The 19,222-nt window shown below is 48.2% G+C and overlaps 1 protein-coding gene across 1 annotated transcript; it reads left to right on the forward strand.

The window, feature by feature from the left end:
• Positions 1–5,503: 5,503 nt before the first annotated feature.
• OTP (orthopedia homeobox) lies at positions 5,504–13,516 on the forward strand (the record flags this gene model as incomplete). The annotated part of the gene is made up of 3 exons (XM_084233178.1): positions 5,504–5,540; positions 6,820–7,229; positions 12,867–13,516. The coding sequence occupies 3 exons, from the start codon at positions 5,504–5,506 to the stop codon at positions 13,395–13,397; spliced, it is 978 nt and encodes a 325-aa protein (XP_084089304.1). The 3' UTR covers positions 13,398–13,516.
• Between the last annotated feature and the right edge of the window lie 5,706 nt (positions 13,517–19,222).

The following is a 19,222-nucleotide window of genomic DNA, read 5'->3' on the forward strand; positions in this document are numbered from 1 at the left end:
AAGGAGCTATGGAGTCTGGGGACTGGTACTGATCCGTCATTGTTTCGTGCTGAGCTTTCTGAGTTGAGAGCCCTGGATGCTAGTTGTTAGAAGGCAAAGATAGAAAAATAATCCAGGGACAGGCCTCGGCGGCGGCGAGCTGATCCAGGTGTACTGCGTGCTTGTAGTTGGCAAAACTGTAATGGATGAGAGAGTGTTTATTTCAGAAAAAAAAAAATGATGTCGAGTGTGTGCATCATCACAGGCTTTCGGGAAGGGTAGGTAACTCAGACCCTTTTGGGGCGAGATTTTTGCTGGTTCAAACATCCCTCCCCCCACCTCTCCAGCGCGCCCCACAGTAGGCGTGAGCACGCGGGGACCTGCTCACACCAGCGCGCACACCAGCAGTGCGTGCGTCACGCACTCGCAGCGGCGGCTCCCTGCGCTTCAAACACAATAAAGAGCCTAGTGTTTGGGCCCTTGGCTTTTAACTTCGAAGCCTGGGCCCTGGGTCCGGTAAGCAAGGAGTTTTTGTGGCCACGGAATCCCAGAGTCTCTGCGCTCCCTGCCCAGGTTGGCGCTGAGAACGCACGTGTGGGATGGCAGGGCCCAGGTCCACTTGGCCAGGGGTTAACAGTGTTCACCCGGCCCTCGAGAACGTGCCGCTTGAAGGCGAGCAGAAGGGTTACCGTCCTGACCCAACAGGGACACAGCCGAAGCCTCTCGGGCCGCGGAAACCTCGAGAAAGTGCTTGGATGCGGAGAAGTGTGGAAGAGCCTGCCCCTCTTTCAGGAGCCTTGACTGCCCTCTCAGATCTACCTCCTTCCACTCTCTCCACCCTCAAATCGCCTCCCCCACTTGAGCCAAATATTAAGCAGTCCCAACATCTGGTGTGGTCAGATGCGGACCGCGGACACTTCTCTTGGACCGGAGTGGGAACAGCGAGAGTGGGGGCTGGGGGCATCTGTTCTGGGCTGGGCCTGGGGCAAGATCTGAGAGCGCACTGTCACCATTGTTTCAAACGCAGTGAACTTGAAAGCTTCCTTTATCTCCTTGCGTTTGCCCCCACCCTTTATTCTTTTTCAGATTCTAAGGTAGACCTGAGGAATATGAGCTGATTTGCCAGTGTGTTTGGGTTATTGCATAGCTGGAAAAGTAAACAGGAGTGTTCAAGTCACTTGATTTGTTTTCTGTAAGCAAATAATACCCAAAAGCATGGCTGTAATTTACCACGAATTAAAATTGATTCTTTTCATCAGCCAAGAAAATAGGAAAATGTGAGATCGTTAATTATTGAGGGAGGCGCTCCTCATTAAAGGGAACAATGTTACAATTCAGCATTTAATAGCAGGAATGTGAATAATAACGCGCCATATTTCAGCCCACTGTCTGCAAAGAGAAGAGAGCCGTTTACAAACAACCCAGGCAGCTGAAAGTTACATTTAATAAACAACCGAGGGTTCTGTAAGTGGAAAAGGCAATTAGGACGTGGGGTACACTACCCAATTCTTCCTGAGCACCCGGTACATTTTTTGAAACTCTTAGTCTGTCTCAGTTTCTACAAAGGATTGGCAATACAGAAATACAATTAGAGAGAAAATCGGAATTACAAACCTAATCAGCATAAATCCTTCATTAAGGCACTGGCTGCGGGGCTCTCTCACCCCATCCAGCCACGCCACATCTCTAAATCTTGCTCTGGAACTGGATGGCAATGCAGGGGAAAAGACACAGATTTTGTAGCTGCCCTGCCTGTCATTTAAATAATAGGCAATCAAGATTTGGGGTTTTTAAAAAACCCGGGAAGCTCACTTCTCTCGAAGCTACAAAGTTCTTTGGCTCGGTCTGGGCGCGCGTTCCTGCGGGAGAGGGAGCGGGTTCCCTGGCCTTTAAATGCTCTTTGTGCTTCGTTAAAAATGAGAAGGGGGGAAAAGGAGAAAGAAAAAATGATTTCCCTGTGCATCGCCCCTTGGCAGGCTCTTGTACAAAATTCAATCTCTATTTTTTATGAGAAGTAAACTGTCTAAATAAATTTTATTAGGGGCAACCAATATATTTTCTGCTAGTTCCCTTTGTTCCACTTCTACGTGTGTGTAACAATCTAAAACCTATTTATTGAGGAAAAATCACTGGATCCGTCATAGAAAATCCTTTTACTTTGCTTTGAAGTGATTTCTGAAGACATTCTTGTCATTCCGAAGATTTGGGGGCCATTGCGCTAAAGCCTCGCCTTGTTAGGGACTTCAGTTCCCATGATCATGTGGGAAATGCCTTAAATTATCAGCAGCAACGGGCCTGACCGGCACTTTCCCGGCTGCCCCGGGAACGTGGGAAGATGACGGGGAATAAAACTCTGGTAAATACATCTCAGGCGCTGCCCAGGTGGATTCAGACGTCGGCCAAAACGAGCTGCCGAGAGGGAACCGGGCACCGGGGCGAGCTTTTTACATGCAGACTCTTGTCGTTTCGCCGCCACGCCCGCCGGCAGCGCCTCGGACTCCGGGCTCCGGCTCCAGCCCGCGCGCTCCCCACCTCGGCGCCCCCACACCCCCGCGTCGCCCCCTCCAAGTCTCAGATTTCCCTTTATTCGCTCCTTTCCTTTCTGCCCCCCTACCTCCCCCCCACCCCCCCGCCATGCTTATGCTCTGAAGACTTGGAAGAAATGATTTAGTTTGTTTATACTGCTATAAAAATCAAGACCAATAGAAAAGTCATAAAATGAAGCGGGCTATCAATCACGCCGCGGCATTGTTATTCAGCGGTTACTAACAGAGATGGATCATCCTTTGATTTCGTCCCATTGTTATTACTCTAATGTGTCTTCACATTAACTATTACACATTTATTTATCGACCTGAAAGATACAACAAAACAGAATATACGAGCGAGCGCGTGCAGGAGGGCGCTGCCCCGCGGCCGCCTGTTTGGGGTCGGCTGTGGGGTGAGGACCCCGCGCCGCGGGCACACACGTGTGCAGCCGAGGCCTCCGTCCCTCGTCCTTTTCTTCCCCAGTGCGGCCTCTCCTGCTCCCGCCCTCCAGGAGGGGCGCGGAGCCGTGGCTGTGCGGCCTCGACGGACCTGCCAGTTTGGAGGAGCTGCCAGCCCCCCCCGCCCCGTCTCTCCCGACGCTGACATTGCTCCCCACCTCTGCCCCTGCGTTCCGGTCTTGGATACCCCGCTAGCTCCACCCAGGTGGGCACAAACCCTCCGCTGTTTCCTGGGAGATGGCAGTCAGGTGCGCTCGCGGTGGGCCAGTCGGAGGCGCCAACCGCCCGGCTCCAGGCCGCAATCTGGCCTCCTGCGGCGCGCGCCCGGAGCACCACACCTTCCACATTTGGGGTTCTGTTTGGGGATAGGGACGCGTTTATCGGAGGAACTGTATTTGCTTTAGCTCGAGGTATCCCCTCCCAGGAAAAGCCTTTCCTGAGAGCGCGCGGCGCTTGCCGAACGAACACCCTCAGGTTCCCCCAACCCGCGGCTGCCGCCTGGGCCCAGCCAAGCCAGAGTCCGCGGTGCTGGCGCCCGGGTCCCACACCCGCGCCACTGGCAGCGCCCGCGGCGGCCGCTGAGCTCCTCCAGCCCGGGAGCTCCCGGGGAAGCGGTCTCCGCAGCTCGGAAAGACCCGGTGCGGCCGAGACCCTCAACCCACACGTGTGTGTGCATGTGTGCGCGCGCTCACGTTGTGTGTGCATGGGAGGAGGCAAACAGGCCGCTGGAGAGCAGGAGGAAGCAAAACTGCCCTCGAGTTCGCTTTGCCGCCTCCTTTGTCTCTTTCCTTGCTGGGTCCCTGTCACATACACAGCTGAAGACACACACACACTCACACACACACTACGCGCGCGCGCGCGCACGCACACACACACACACACACACACAATTCCTCTCGCATCTGCTATCAGGCAGCATTTCCAATGTTTTGTGTAAATCAATTGGACGGCGAACAAAAAAAGCCATTTGCTTGGTATTATTTAAAACAGACTTCATAGGGCCACCCTTTTGTGGAAGCTTTATTTGCACTAAATGAATAATCTTAATTGCATCACTCTCGAATTAAAAATCAATGTTAATCAAGTTGAGAGTAGTAAATATCAGTTTTCATTGTGCCTGGGTAGAGGGCATTTTTCTTGTGTTGCAAATAAAAATACAAGTCAAATAACTTTAAAAGGGCATTATGTTCTGCTGCAAATACAATTGAAACGGATTGTTTAGGAGCAGATCAGAAATGGTACAGAATTTTGCACTTAATTTCCTCAGTTATCATTTACAATAAGAACCTCTGGGCTTGACAGCCAAGTCTAAACAGTAGTAAATTAGTACAAATTTATACTGATTTTACTCTAATAATCGTAATAAAAGCTTATAGATTTGGCACTAATTACATAAATGCCTAATGATCTTGAAAATTACTCTGGTTAGAAATATATTACTAATCTAAACTTTGTTGTTGGCTGGCTCTGAAAAATCAGAACATTAGAAATGGTTCGCTTCACTTGTGCAAGGCACTTTAAATTGTTCAAGTAGTTTAACATATTCAAGAGGAAAATAAAGAGCATTTAACTTTATTTACAGCCTTAAGTGGAGTTGGGAGCCCGCTGAACTTAGAAACTTTGGCCAAAAGTGTGTTGCGGGCCAGGATGCCAGCGTGGGCTGGGCGAAGGAGCCGGAGTCTCACACCAAGGGTGCAGAGTTCACGAATGCTCGCCACGCACGGGCCCGGGAAGCCGACTGCCGGCCCTGCAGGGGTCGGGGAGTCTTGCCCTCTAGGGTTGGGGAGGGGCTGGGGTTGGGTAGGCCCGGGGGGCCTACCCAGGGCATTTGGTCCCGACGCACAAGCCTGCCGGCTGGCAGCGAAGTCTAGGTTCGCTCTGGAGGCCGCGCGGAGTGCCCTTGTTGCGCGCGGGACCGGTGCGTCCCAGGCAGCCGCAGGCCAAGCTCGTCCGCAGCGCTGGCTGGGGCGACCCTTGGATCGCGCCGGGGTCATGCCCTGTTCCGGCCCTAGCTCTGCCCCTGCCCGGGCAGATCCTAGCTCAAAGAGACCGAGCTGCGCCCACGGAGCGAGCCGCGTGGCACCGGGAGAAGGAAGGGTGTGCCTGGAGAAAATCGGAAGGAGGAACTAACCGAGGCCGGGCCCAGAGCTCGAGGAGAGGCCGAGGCGGCCGCTGCTGCTTCCGCAGCTGCTCCGAGCTGGAGCAGCCAGGGCTCGCCGCCGCCTCCTCCGGGCGGGCGCGGGCGGGCGGGCGGGCGGAGTGGGGGACTCTCCGGGCGCTGACATTTGCAGGCTGCCCTCCTGATTGGTCCCCTCGCCGAGCTGCTCACGGGTTCATTCAACTGTTAAGCACCTCCCCGTCTCTCTAAAGGACATTATAATGCAAGAAGCCCCCTTTTTAACCACAAACCGAATTTTCTTTCATTTAGGTGATCTATATATATCTATATCGTATAGCTTATAGCTTATATCTATTTTAAATAACTTAAAGCCGCTAAAATTTGGGGGGGAACAGCTTTCGCCCTGGAGCGGTGCGCGATGCTGTCTCACGCCGACCTCCTGGACGCCAGGCTAGGTGAGTGCGCGCCTCTCGCCCGGGCAGCCAGGAGAAGCCCGGGCAGGAAATTGTCAATTTGTTCCTTATTTTACCTTAATGTGCCCTAAATGGACTAATTTCTTTAAAAGTAATTGTGCTGCATTAAAGTTTAATTTGATTTAACATCGTCTTAAAAAAAAAATCTATGGAATATGTAGATCCAAAAAAGGAGTTGGGAAATGTTGTTAGTGTTACCTTTTGTTTGTCTTATTTTTTTTTCTTATCCCCCTCCCCCCCTTATTATTATTTTTTTTTTGCAAGGCGATCTACGCCTTGATAATTTGTTTGGAGGTGTTTTCTTCTCTCTCTCCTTCCTGTTTGCTTTGATTTGGAATTTCTTTCTCCTCTTTTTTCCCTTTTCTCTCTCCCCACTACCCCCTGCTCTCCTCTAAGTGTGATTGAATTTGTCAAAATCTGGCATGAAGGAGAAGCCTCTGCAATCGGAAACGGATTTGCTAAGTGTGCTCCTTGAGAAAGGAGAAAAGCCAAATTCATCCTCCCAGGCATCCCCGCCTGCAAGGGACTCGGCGTTGCCAATGGCTGAGACGCACGCGCCTTTTATTTCTCCGGAAAGAAAAGTTGAATTCTCTAAAGTTTGATTCACGGTTAGGTCGACAGAGTTTACTTGAGTTTTCTTAATGCTGTCTAGGTGGCTGGGTTCTGGGTTTCCGGTTTGCGAATCTTTGGTGATGGATATGACTCCATTTTCCAAACACTTTTTCTGATTTGAGGGGGAGGCGGAGCTGATTTGGGTTGATTTCGGGGGGGTGGAAGGCTGGGACACTTATTCATCTTCCGAAAGTGAGAGGGAATCGGCTGAGGGCGGGAGAGCCTTCTCTGGCTGCCTAAGCGCAGGTGGGGCAGCACCCAGGAATCCCTCAATTTTCCTTTCACCCCTTCTTCCCAGCGCAAGGACACGCTCTCGGGTTCTTGGGGACGTCAGGGGCGCGGTTCGTGCAAAGGACTGCGAGGGGGGTTCCTTTGCCGGGACTGCGAGTGTTTCTTTGTGGGGAGCGCGAGAGCGTGCGCTGTGGACGACCCAGCCCGCCGCGGAGACAGGGGCGAGGCTGAGATGTGCTGTTCTAGGCGGGCGGTCCAGACCCGGGGACCCCAGCTAAGCGTCCCGGGAGTTTTCTCCATAGGGCGAACGTGGGCGAGGAGGGAGCCGAGGATGGGACTGAAGGAGAACCGCACAGGGAGGACAATCCCCCTCGGAGTCGACAGGAAAGTAGTGACCGCGATCCCCTTCCCTCCTCAGGTATGAAAGATGCCGCCGAGCTTCTGGGCCACCGGGAGGCGGTGAAGTGTAGGCTGGGCGTGGGGGGTTCCGACCCCGGGGGCCATCCTGGGGACCTAGCGCCCAACGCCGACCCAGTCGAGGGAACCACTCTGCTGCCCGGGGAGGACATCACCACGGTGGGTTCCACGCCGGCCTCGCTGGCGGTGAGCGCAAAGGACCCGGACAAGCAGCCGGGACCCCAAGGCGGCCCGAACCCCAGCCAAGCCGGCCAGCAGCAGGGCCAGCAGAAACAGAAGCGCCACCGGACGCGGTTCACTCCCGCGCAGCTCAACGAGTTGGAGAGGAGCTTTGCCAAGACTCACTACCCGGACATCTTCATGCGCGAGGAGCTTGCGCTGCGTATCGGGCTGACCGAGTCCCGAGTGCAGGTACACGGCACCCGGGCGCTGGGGCAGAAGAGGAGGGGGGGAGAGTGCGTGGGGCAAAGAAGCAGTAGTTTTCCTTCCCGCCCAGCCGGGATCCTGGGCTGTGCTCAGGCTGCCTCTGCGTTCAAGGGTTAGGGTCTCTTGTTGGAAACTAGCGCGCACCACCTTCCCCGCTTTGGACAGACAGGGACCCATCTCTGACCCATAGGGCCACGTCCCCGCCGAAACTCCTCCCAAGCGAAGCCGGAGTTGTTCGCCCGCTGGGCTGCCAGCTCCACCCTGCCGAGAAGGGGAGCTCGGCGCCTCCCGGGCTTCCAAGCCGAGCGCGCACCTCCACGCCAGCTCGCTCTATTAACGGGCATGTCATTACCTTTTCATGAGTTTGTGTTAAGCTTCAGGTAAATAGGGGAACGCAATAAAAATACAGAAAGCCTGAGAAGGGAGAAAATATAACTTAACGGGCGCCTTAAAAAAAAAAAAAAAAAAAAAGCTCCACACCAGTGTTTTACAGAGTAGCTTAATTGTGCTGAATAGCACCTTCCTGCCGCTCTCAAGCAAAATCCTCTTAGCTTTGATGCTTGCGAAGGGTTTTAACTTTGATGGCCTACCTACCCCTGTGCTAGAGACGGCCGCAACCATCGGCCCACAGTCTGGGAGTCCTGGTTTTCCCCGAAGGAAGCAGAAAAATGACGGTTTTCTATTGTAAATATTCGATGTTAAGAAACGACATTTAGGACAGAAGATTGACAGGTAGTAGACAAAATCATTACTGACCCCATGTCCCTGTCCAGTCATCCTCCAACTTGTAAGTTATATAGAACATAGAAGATCACACCTCTAACTTTTCTGATAATTGAGGGATTAAAAATATAATGAATGGCCAACTGAATGGCAAATTTTCTCCCTGTTTTCTTAAATAATGAAAACAATATAACAAACATTTTATGGACTAGTGCTGAAAGTGAAATTCCAAGTGGCACATTTGGTCTTGGGCTATCCAAAGTGCTGCAAATCTTCCTTTACTGTCTTGAACTGGGTAGTTTCTGTAAGTCAATCTTAGCACTATCGGCGTTTACCAATTACGTTTAAAGAACTCAGTTATTTTACACTGGATCTAAGAATAAGAGACAGGGGTGACCATGATCATAATGTTAAATATTTTCATGTCCATTTGGCATTATAAAGATAATCTAACATAGAAAAATAAGTGTACACTGCTATTTTAAATAGCCAGAAAATGAAAGTCATCAGGGACTCAAGTGGTCAAATTAATAAGGTAAAATTCAGGGCATACAATAGATGAACATTTTTATTCAATATAAGTCTGGGTAGTTTCATTAATGAACTCTGGAAGCCCTGACAGTGGGCCATTGGAATGAAGCACCACAAGAGTGCTAATAGCATTAAACAGATATATATTATTTATGCTCTTTAATTTGTTTTTCACCTGTACCTCTTTTTACATCTAAAGTTGAGCTCAAATCTTCACAATTTTTATGCCTCTATTACTGCTAATGATAATAGTGATTTGTTAAAATTTTATAGGCTCAAAATCATAAATTTATTATTTTGTCCCTCAAACAAAATAGCATCTAATTATTTTTGTTTCAAGTAGTAAATTATCTTGTTTAAACTAGACATACTGGTGATTAGTTTAAGATAAAATAGAACTTGGAATCACAAATAAAATATAATTGGACAACTGATTTTATGAAAAAAGAAAACGAGGTCTATTAAACTTTATTAGGTCTTGCGAAGGTTAATGGCAGTGATTCTTTTAATAGAAAAAGCTGTAAATGAAATAAAATATAAACTATGTAATAGAAACACTTATTTTCAAAAAGTACACAAAAGAATATTCGGGAAGAAAAAGACAAACTACTTTAATTGTTCTAGCATAATGTTCAACCAGAGATAATAGCTTGAGGCTGCTGATAGGAATAATTTAATAGAATGGCAATTTCAATATTTTTAAAAATAATGTTCCATAGTTTAAAAAGTAATCAGATCAACATAACCTTCTTAATTAACATTTCAAAATGATTAACATTATGTAATGTAATGCAAAAATAATTTATGGAAAATGTATTTACTTCACAATTCACTGTACCGTTGCTCCTTGACCAAATTCAAATTAAATAGTAATTGGTTTATGTTCTTATATGATGAGTACTTCATAGTTTTCTTTATAGTTAACAGATTGCCACACATTCCTTGCAGTATGTGGGCCACTGCACTGATTAAAAATGATCTAAACATTCAATTTATTGCAATTATATGTTTTTAGAGAAGCTTTTTGATTCCAGACTAAATAATACAACCTATTTGTTTTTTAATCTATATCTGGTGTATACCACACTTTTAAGTATTTGTTAAAACACCTCTTCTCACAAGAAGGCCAATTCCATGTCTGATATCACTCCCTTTTTCTGGCTAGTGTAATAAAACCATTCCTTTTATAGCATGCCATTATTAGAAACCAATTTCAGAATTATTTATAACCTGGAATGGCTTATTAAGCAGCAATGCGAGAATCATGCAAATTACGCGATCAAATGCAATATAATAAGCATAATCATTAGTCTCTAGCACGGATTAATTAACTTTCAATATTTTATTTACATAAAAACCAAATCAGTGAAATAACTTCTGCACAGTCAGGCTTGCCTTTCAATATTTTATACGAACAAAAATAATGTGCTGTAATTCCATTGACCGTGTCCCCCAGAATGGCCCTGTCACCTGCCACATCTTAATAGGGGGACAAGCTGAGAGTATTTTCTAGTTTTCTAATGGAATGAGAAATTGCATTTTCTTCCTCTCCCAGCACTATTAAAGTGTAATGAATTCGGCCCAGAGTTCACGGCTGGCTGATCGAAATGAACCTGAGATCTAGGCTTTAATATAGCTCCCCAGATTTCCTCCCAAATCTTCACATTAATCATTTGCTGGATTCCAATGAGATCTTCATAAGGCGTTTGCTTCAAGGAGGGAAAAGTAATATTGGCTCTTTCTCCCTCTCTTTCTCTATTTCTGAGCCATTTATAGGTGGAGAATTAAACGGGCTATATATTTTAAAATACATTTACAGTATGTCTATATTACTGTAACAGCAGATATCATGAAAGTGGATTTTTAAATTCCAACCTCCATTAGATTCTCACTGTTGTATTAAGCATTTTCTGAGAAGAGCTGCATTTCAAACTGAGTACAAAGTTGGCCAGTGGCTGCGGTTAATATATTTCCTGGAGTTGTCATCTGTGCATTCTCAAAATCTCCCTTAGGTTTTACCTGCATTTTAATCCGTCATGCTCTAGTTTTCAAGTGGAAACATTCACATTTTAAAAACATATGCATCATAGCTTGGAACGGAGGTGCTCAGATCCCATGCAGATTTTTCCCCCCAATCCCAGTAAGCCATGAAACATAAAAAATCTTTGTAGCCGTCATTTGACTACTAACCCTCAAACATAATTGAGCACGATTTTTCGATTATTCCTTTACTATTTAGTTCTTTAACAGCTGTTCTTTTCCGCCTGTGCCTGAGCGGATCCTAAATTTCAGAAACCTTTCTGGGCGGTGTATTTTCTACTGAAACTCTACAGGGCCATTCTCTCCCCCATCCCCCATGCCTTTTTCCTTGTTTCTCTCCCCACTCCCTCCGCTACCCTCCTCCCTGCTGCCACCCCAAACATTCCGAAATTTTGGGATTCCCTGACTCTTGCAAGGTGTTAGATATTGGCCTTTCGTTTATAAATATCTTTCAGCATTTACCTGGGTGCAACGTGTGAGGTGTGGGGACCGTTTAGATTCAGACACTGACCTTGTCTATGGCCCCATTGGGGCTACATCCCCTGCAATCCAGCGGTGGGTGGGTCATGCAAAGCGCTCTGTACACACAGGTTTTCGCAGAGCTTTCCTGAGCTCCTGTGGGTTACTCTGTCTAAGGCCGCTAACAGCTCAGTTCTCGCCGGCTGCATTGATTCCACTCACTATTCAAGAGCACTACTGCCTCATTTCATCCGCAGCCACACCAGCTCAGGGGCTTTAGTACGGAAGGAACCCGGTTTCTTTACCCAACCTGGAGACTCAAGTAGACAGAAACAGGAGAAATGGTGTAGAAACCAAAGAAAGATAAAGTGGTGCGGGATTATGCGGGTATGGTAGAAGGGATGAGGGCCTGCCCAAAGGCTGGCAAGAATTCTAAGACTGCGACTCCCTTCACACCCGGAAGCATAGATAGGTTGTGTCTTCACTTACACGGGTGTGTACAGCCCGTGTGCACAGTTAGCTTTCTAAGAACCCTAAATCCATACTAAAGATACTCTAACTTGCAGAATAAACACTAAATACCTTGGATTAATGGGTGAATAACCTTTTGACCATGAATAGATGGTTAGGTTGCATTACCCAAATTCTAAGAGGAAACTTAAAAGTACCTGAGCTGTGTTAAACTACAAGTAGGCATGCTGGCAAATTTTTTTTTCAATCAAATTCAAATATGGGGAGGTGGCAGGTTATTCTGGTTAGGAAGCTTACTTAATATTGCTCAGAACGGATTCTTCTCTCCCCTGTGGTAGTAAATTTGACATCCACAGGCAAATTTGCCCTGTAAAGTCTGAAGTTCCAGAGCCACTGTTAAAAAAGAACAAAACAGGAGGCTTATTTTCATCAAATATTTCCTTCTAAAAGTCATTTGGACTTGTCTAAGCAAAATTAAATTTGATTCATAACTAGTGTGAGCTTTAGACTTGACCTTTAATTTGTAGCAGTCAGAAAATTTGCTTTTAGTTTAGATGGCACAGAGGAGTTGAGAGAATTGGAGGCCTTGTTTGTGGGGTCCTTAGTAAGTTCCTGAAAAGAATTCACTGGAAGGCCCTAGGGCTCAGGCCTCTAGCAGTAGGTTCCAGCACACCTACACAGACCAGACAAAGATGCCCCTTAGAGGGGCTTGAGAATGAAGCACCGAAATTGATGGCGGGGTACCCATCTGAGGAGTCAGAAGTCACTGTGGTGACCCAAGCAGCCTTGTGGCTCGGTGGCGCTTGGTTTCCCCCACGGATCACTCTGTTAACCTATCCCCTCTGTCATCGGGGCGTTAGGGGTTTTCCTTTGTCTTTCGATTTTCAGCTGGCGGTGTCATCTTGGGCCCTCCATCAATTTCCAAATGTTCAGCGTTTCTGAAACTTCTATACCCCATCAGTGATATAAGGCACGTTATTAAGCCACCTAGGTACTCATGTTTATCTTCATTTGTACACCTGTGGATGCAACCTTGACACCTGCCTGCCTGCAGAGACCTGTGCATCTACGCAGCGCACAGAGTGTGCCAGCGTGCAGGGGCGTGGTGAACACTGCACACGCTGGTACGTTGGCACTGGTGTCGTCGCTCTGAGGCACGACCTCTCAGGGCCCGCAAGTCCGCGGTGGTGGTAGTAGGGACGCCAAGCGGGCTCGAGCAGGTGGAGAAACTCTGTCCCCGGCTGGGCGCGGGGGTGGTCGGGGCCGACGGCGCGCGTTCGGCCCGAGGCTCGGTGGGTGCACGTCGCGCGGGTTTCGGGCCGCAGCCCCTGCCCCGCGAGGCCGCCGGGCTCGCTAACCGCGCTTGCTCTGTCGCCCCTCCCGGCCCTCCCGCTGCAGGTCTGGTTCCAGAACCGGCGCGCTAAGTGGAAGAAGCGCAAGAAGACCACCAACGTGTTCCGCGCGCCCGGCACGCTGCTGCCCACGCCAGGCCTGCCTCAGTTCCCGTCGGCCGCCGCCGCTGCAGCCGCCGCCATGGGCGACAGCCTGTGCTCTTTCCACGCCAACGACACCCGCTGGGCGGCGGCCGCCATGCCGGGCGTGTCCCAGCTGCCGCTGCCGCCGGCGCTGGGCCGGCAGCAAGCCATGGCGCAGTCGCTGTCCCAGTGCAGCCTGGCGGCCGGGCCGCCGCCCAACTCCATGGGCCTGTCCAACAGCCTGGCCGGCTCCAACGGCGCGGGGCTGCAGTCGCACCTCTACCAGCCCGCCTTCCCCGGCATGGTGCCCGCCTCCCTCCCCGGCCCCAGCAACGTCTCGGGCTCGCCCCAGCTCTGCAGCTCCCCGGACAGCAGCGACGTGTGGCGGGGCACGAGCATCGCCTCCCTCCGCCGCAAGGCGCTAGAGCACACAGTCTCCATGAGCTTCACTTAATGCCGCCGCGCCCCGCCCGCTCCGTCCCCGGCGCCGCCCCCAGGGCCGTCCCAGGCCCGGCCCGCGCGCCCCTGGCCCCAGCTCCCCGCTCGGGCCCCTAGCGGGGCGCTCTGCCCCCACCCGGCCCCGGCGCCCTAACCCCGTCGGGACTTGGCCTCCGCCTCGTTTCGCTCGGTCCTCCCCTCCCTCCTCCACTTGCTCGGGCTAACCCGAGCCCCAGCCCGCCCCTCCGCCTGATTTCGCTCGCCCGGGTCCCCGAATTCCTCAGCTCCCCAACCCCGCCCCCCCCCAAACTCCTCATCTCTTCTCACCCTCCCTCGGTCCTGTCTCTGGCGCTTCACCCCGTCCCTTCCCGCTTTCTCCGGCCCCCCGGCGCGCACACTGAGCGCCGGCGCCGTCCCGCGGCCTTGGCTGGCGGTCTTCCCGCGCACACCTTCCTCACGACGCCGACGGCCCGACCCCGAGCCCGCGCCGCCCTCGGTCCCTTCTCTCCCGCACCTCCCAGCCCTCCTCCCGCACTCTGCAAAAAGCATCCTTCCCGCCATTTTACTTACCAGGGAGTCGACTCAGGATCTGAAATCAGACACCAATGGACTGGTTTGTGGGCAGAAACACACACACTCCGCACTCTCGCTCACTCAGACACTACACACACGCGCGCACATCCACACACACAGTGCACCTAGGTCACACACGGACGTGTTCAAGGGACAGCACAATGTTAGGGATTTTTGTCTTAAAGGAGGTAACAGGTTACCAACCACCTTATCCGAGGGTCCAACTGATAGAGTAATTTGATTTATCCTTGAATTGTTTCTCTGAATTCTTTCTTTCCTCTCCCACCGCCTTACCTTTGCCCCTTCCACGCCGGTCATATCCATGCAGCCCTCTATCGGCTTGCCAAACAGAGCTTTTATTTTCTCTTATTTTTGTTTCCTTATGCACAACTACGGGTTGTGCAGGTACCGAAGGGAAGGCTTCTCAGGAGGAACATGCCAGTGCATTGGGTGACTGGAGAGTACAGCAGTCATGTCATGAAGAAGAGGTGATTTACCCATTTTGATAGGTCTTTGAGGAAGACTAAAATAAAAATGTAAGGAAAGTTTCCCTTTGTAAAAGCAAAAGCCACCTCTCTTTTCTGGATCCTTCAGGACGGGTTTGTTTGCTTCCTTTTCCGTTTCTCTCTCCTGGCTGCTCTGCGCCCTTGGTTGTTCTGTGGTCGTCCTGTGGTCCCTCGTGCCCCTCGGCCCCTGCCGGCCACCGCTGGGCGCACGGGGACATCTACAACCCTGCAACTTTGTACAGAGAAACACAATCAGCTCTTTCTGCATGTGCTGGTCAAATTCAAACCCAGAGAACAGAAGCGCTTTTGAAGAATGAACAAACATGTGAAATAGGATGTTTTGTGTAGATAAAGCACTCTTGTTACATACTGGTCAATTTGTGATATGTTTTAACTTATTGTCTGTGCTTATTTATGGAATTTGGTTTTCTTAATAAATGTTTGAGCTAATATAAAGCATATTATTTGACTTTTCCGGACAAGTTTATATCAACTTAAATGTAAATGGATAAAATAAAATCATTTTCAGTATGTGATATGGAGAATGATGGGTTTTGGTGTGACTTCGGCGGGCGGGAGGGGCGCCCCGCAGGGAAAGGAAGACAGCCGTCCTGGAGCGGCTCCACTGGCAGCCACCTGGCCGGATCCCCGCGTGGGGGACAGGTCAGTCCCTCAGCAGGCTCGGGGTCAGCGTCCGCGTCGCACGGCAGCGCAGGCACACGGCCCACCAAAGCGCAGGACCCAGGAAGGCCCGGCCTGGAGTAGGCCGCGCAGGCCGGAAGTGAGAGGGCCCGGCCCGGGCTCCTCAGCCTCACGCGAGCGCGAGCGCCAGGCCTCGCGATGCTTTGGGCAGGCCCGGGGCTCCGAGGCCGAGGCCGACTTTGGGCGGCCGCTGCGGGTGCTTAGCGCGGAGCCGAGCCTCTGTAAGCTTCTCGGGTAAACGTTTTCCCTCAGACAAACGCTTGCGGGGCGGCCCTCGCCCGGGTACGTGCATGCGATGAGGGAGACCTTGGGCAGGAGGAAGACCACGCTGGGAGGACCGCGGTGAAGAACGCGTGGGGACTGTGAACTCTGCCCCCCGCCCCCCAAGCCCCCGGGGTGGTCCGGAGCCGCGTCTGGCCCCAGGTACGGCCGTGAACGTGAACGCCCCAGGCGCTCTCGCCCCCCTGAGACCTCTTGCGGCCGTGGGCCCTGCGAAAGGGGCGACCCGGCCTCTTTGTGTCGGCAGAGAGTCTTGATCTCAGATACCCCGGGCCGCCGGGTTGGGGGCAAACCCCCCAGTCCGAGGAGCATCCCGGGCGGTCTGGTTTGGGGTCGGTGCTTCTCGCGCTTTCCCGCGCGCAGTTGTTCTGGTTTTCTCAGAGTCCACACTTGATGCGAGGAAACCTCGAATTTCGCCACGTGCCAGTGGCTTTCCCCAAACTAGTAGTTCCATTTCTGCTTCTTCGGTAGTCTGATGGGAAGGTTCCGAGTGCCTTTTAAACTTGGAGGCGACTGTGCCAAAGGAATCACGGACTTCCTTTGGAAGGCTAACCAAAATCTAGCTTGTGGTTTGAAATTGAAAGGTCATTATAGGCATTGGGAAGTCACCCCTGTTTTTCCCTGGGAGGGTTTCTCATTTGGTTGCCGCAGAGTGGAAACCCTGAAAAACAACATTGTCCTGGAACACCGTTTTGTACCGCTGGGCCACAGGTGAATTTTAGGAACTCTTGTAATTGTTAATTAAGAGAACACAATGGAATCTCCTCGCAGGTGAAGACAAAAAGGCAGGATTTCTATAATAAGGAAAAAATCATATGATCATGTTACCCTAGAAATTTTAATTAGAGGTAAAATTGGTGGTTGGGGGGGTCCTAGAATATTTCAAGTCTACATTTCCTGAAGATATATTTGATATAATGTTAAATTATTAAAGTGAGAATAGAAAAACTTGCTCATTGGGATTTTGTATAAACGTAGAACAGTTGTGTATTTCAGACCTCACCCTAGAATTTAGCAACAACAATAACTAAATTTTTAAAATATTAGTGGGTAAGAAAGCCTTCCTTGTTTTTATACTTCATCATTTTCTCCCTTGCCTTGAGTTAGTGCTCTTTTTTTAAAACTTGAAATTGTGAATACAGTAATCTGAAGTCACATTTAAGAAATCAGTACAAATCACAGATTGCTTCACCAGTGAGCATGGAAGGTTGTTTACAAGGATGCTAATTTTATAGCTTTTTTATGCTGCTATAAAGCATAACTTTATGATGTAGGAATGCAATAAAGGATGCTAAATGGAATCTTTAAAAATTGTATTTCTCAAAGGCAAGGGAAATGGGATCTTTCACTTGAAAAAAAATGGGCTAACTCAGATCACTGATGAGAAGTTACAAATCAACTGAAGTGATAGATGCTTTCAAAGACACTTATATTTCATAATATAGTGGTTATTTATCAATATTATAATGAAAGTGTACAGAGTTTTTCACTTGACCTGACTCTGGAATAATATTTGTTTCTATGGCAATAGATTTTTGAATTAAGAATCCTGAACATTTCAGTGTTATCTGTTCCATTAGCATACCCGGAAGCAACCTGCCTAAATTGTTAAGGTTGACAATGTAGCAAAGATTAAAAACCAGAGAATAAGAATCTGTCATGAGTGTGACAAAGATTTTTGAGGGAGGTAAAAACTAACACTAGAATAATGCTTATTATTTTCACTCCTTATCAGCAATATTTCTAATCAACATTGTTATAGTATTAACTGACTGAACTTAATAAGAGAATAAAGCTAATAATGATGAATAATATCAGAACACAAGGTAGATAAGTACAACATGCTAGGTGTCCTGCCTCTAATGAATTGTACTTTTAGCTGAGTAGCCTGTTTGGCACTGAATACTATAACCACATGCTGCTAGAAAAAGTCAAAGTTCATTACGCAATAACTCTATGATTGGTTTATTTGAACATACATATTCATCCTTGTATCTATTTTCTCCTCAATATTGGTTCTAAGTATCACACTTGGCATACAATTGATGGCATAGTAATGATGTTATGCTTAGTTTACCTTCCATTGATAGTGGAAGAAATAGGCTATGGGAATTCAGCCTGCTAAAGATGACGTTAGATATGGAATACAGACTAGAATGCAGGGCAATTTGGGTAAATGAAGGTAAATGTGAATGGAAAATACAGAAGAAATTATAACTTTGGGACAATTTACTATTGATGTCCTCAGTATCTGTTTGCCCCCAAAATAAAAATGTTTTTTATTTGTAATGCAGAATTTACATTTTAATTTTTAGTGTAAAGGAAAAACCTAGCCCACAAAGATGTCTTCTAGTAATGGCAGTAGTTAACCTGTCAGTTAAAAGAACTTAACCTTCCTTTTCTCCTTTTCATGACATAAAGGTAATCTCATCTGAGGGCATTTATGTGAAGAAATAACAGCATGGCATGGTGAAACCACTGGCTCATTAATCCTGGCATCTACTTCCTACAGGGTTCCTTGATTAGTTAGATTCATTCATCGGGCATTTCAGAGTTTTTGATTTGTCACCATTGGCTAGGTTCACCGAGTTCAGGCTAAATTGAGCCAGAAGCAATGTTTATTAGTAATTTTGTAGTACAGGCTACCCTAATAATTCAACCCAAATATCTCATCTGAAAAATATCCATTCACCCTCGCTTATAATGTGGGTTGCAGCTGTGTTCATAGGGAATTGAAAGAACACAAGTGATTGGGCATGTATTTTCTAAATTATTAATATGATGGCTAATAGCTGTAAACCCATCTTCATATCCAATGCAGAAATTATGATTCATTTTAAAAATCAAACTAGCAACAAAGGGGGGCACCCCCTGCTTGACTTCTGCTAACTCTCATCAGTGCAGAGCTTTTGGTATCGGAACCATGGCCTGTTTAGCATTTGGTCATTACAGAGACAAACAGAACAATGCCTTTCGCTTTTCCTCAAGCATGCTCTATCAAAACAAGACATGGTTTTGTAAGATTTACTAGAGAATGCTTTTTAGGAATTTCAGGCTTGAGATACACAGAGGGCCCTCTTTTGATTTTGATGATGTCATCCTCTTTAAGAGGCGTAGTTCTTTGTGCATTTAAGCTGCATCTTCCATTCACATGAAAATATTCCATATACCCAAGTTTCTATCTTGAAAGCCACACTGGAGTTGAGATACACTTGTTGCAGTTGCTTATGCTACCACAACCTCTCTTCCTCCTGAGTTGGATTAATTCACAAGTACTTGGAAACATATAATTAACCCACATGACATATAGTATATATTCTTGATATCTTTCATTAAAATGTCACTGGACTTTATATGCTTTTACTTAGAGTCCTTATTGAATCTATTTAAGTTAAACTCAAGGTCAGATTAAAAACTCTGAAAGTCCTTAGCACTGAAAACATTATATGTGATGCTTATGGAATTAAAAATATAATACTAGGTTGTAAAACACAAAATATAGATATTCTGAAATTAAAGTAAAATTACAAAATCCTGAATCAGTTCGCTGAAACTGAACTAGTCTCTTTTTGCCTCCCTTATTTTATTATCTCATGAGTAGCCTAGCCTGCCTGTTACATACTCCTGATTTCTGAAATCGCATTTGTCAGAATTTCCAGACATTTACTTTTGAACCCCATATTTTAGTTTGCAGAGCACATAATTTCACTTAAATTGTGGCACCTTCATGAAGTAAATCTTGTAATCCCTGTTCTACAAATGAGGAAACTAAGACTTAAAG

Source organism: Talpa europaea, assembly GCF_964194135.1.
Source record: "Talpa europaea genome assembly, chromosome: 5".
Lineage (NCBI taxonomy): Eukaryota > Metazoa > Chordata > Mammalia > Eulipotyphla > Talpidae > Talpa > Talpa europaea.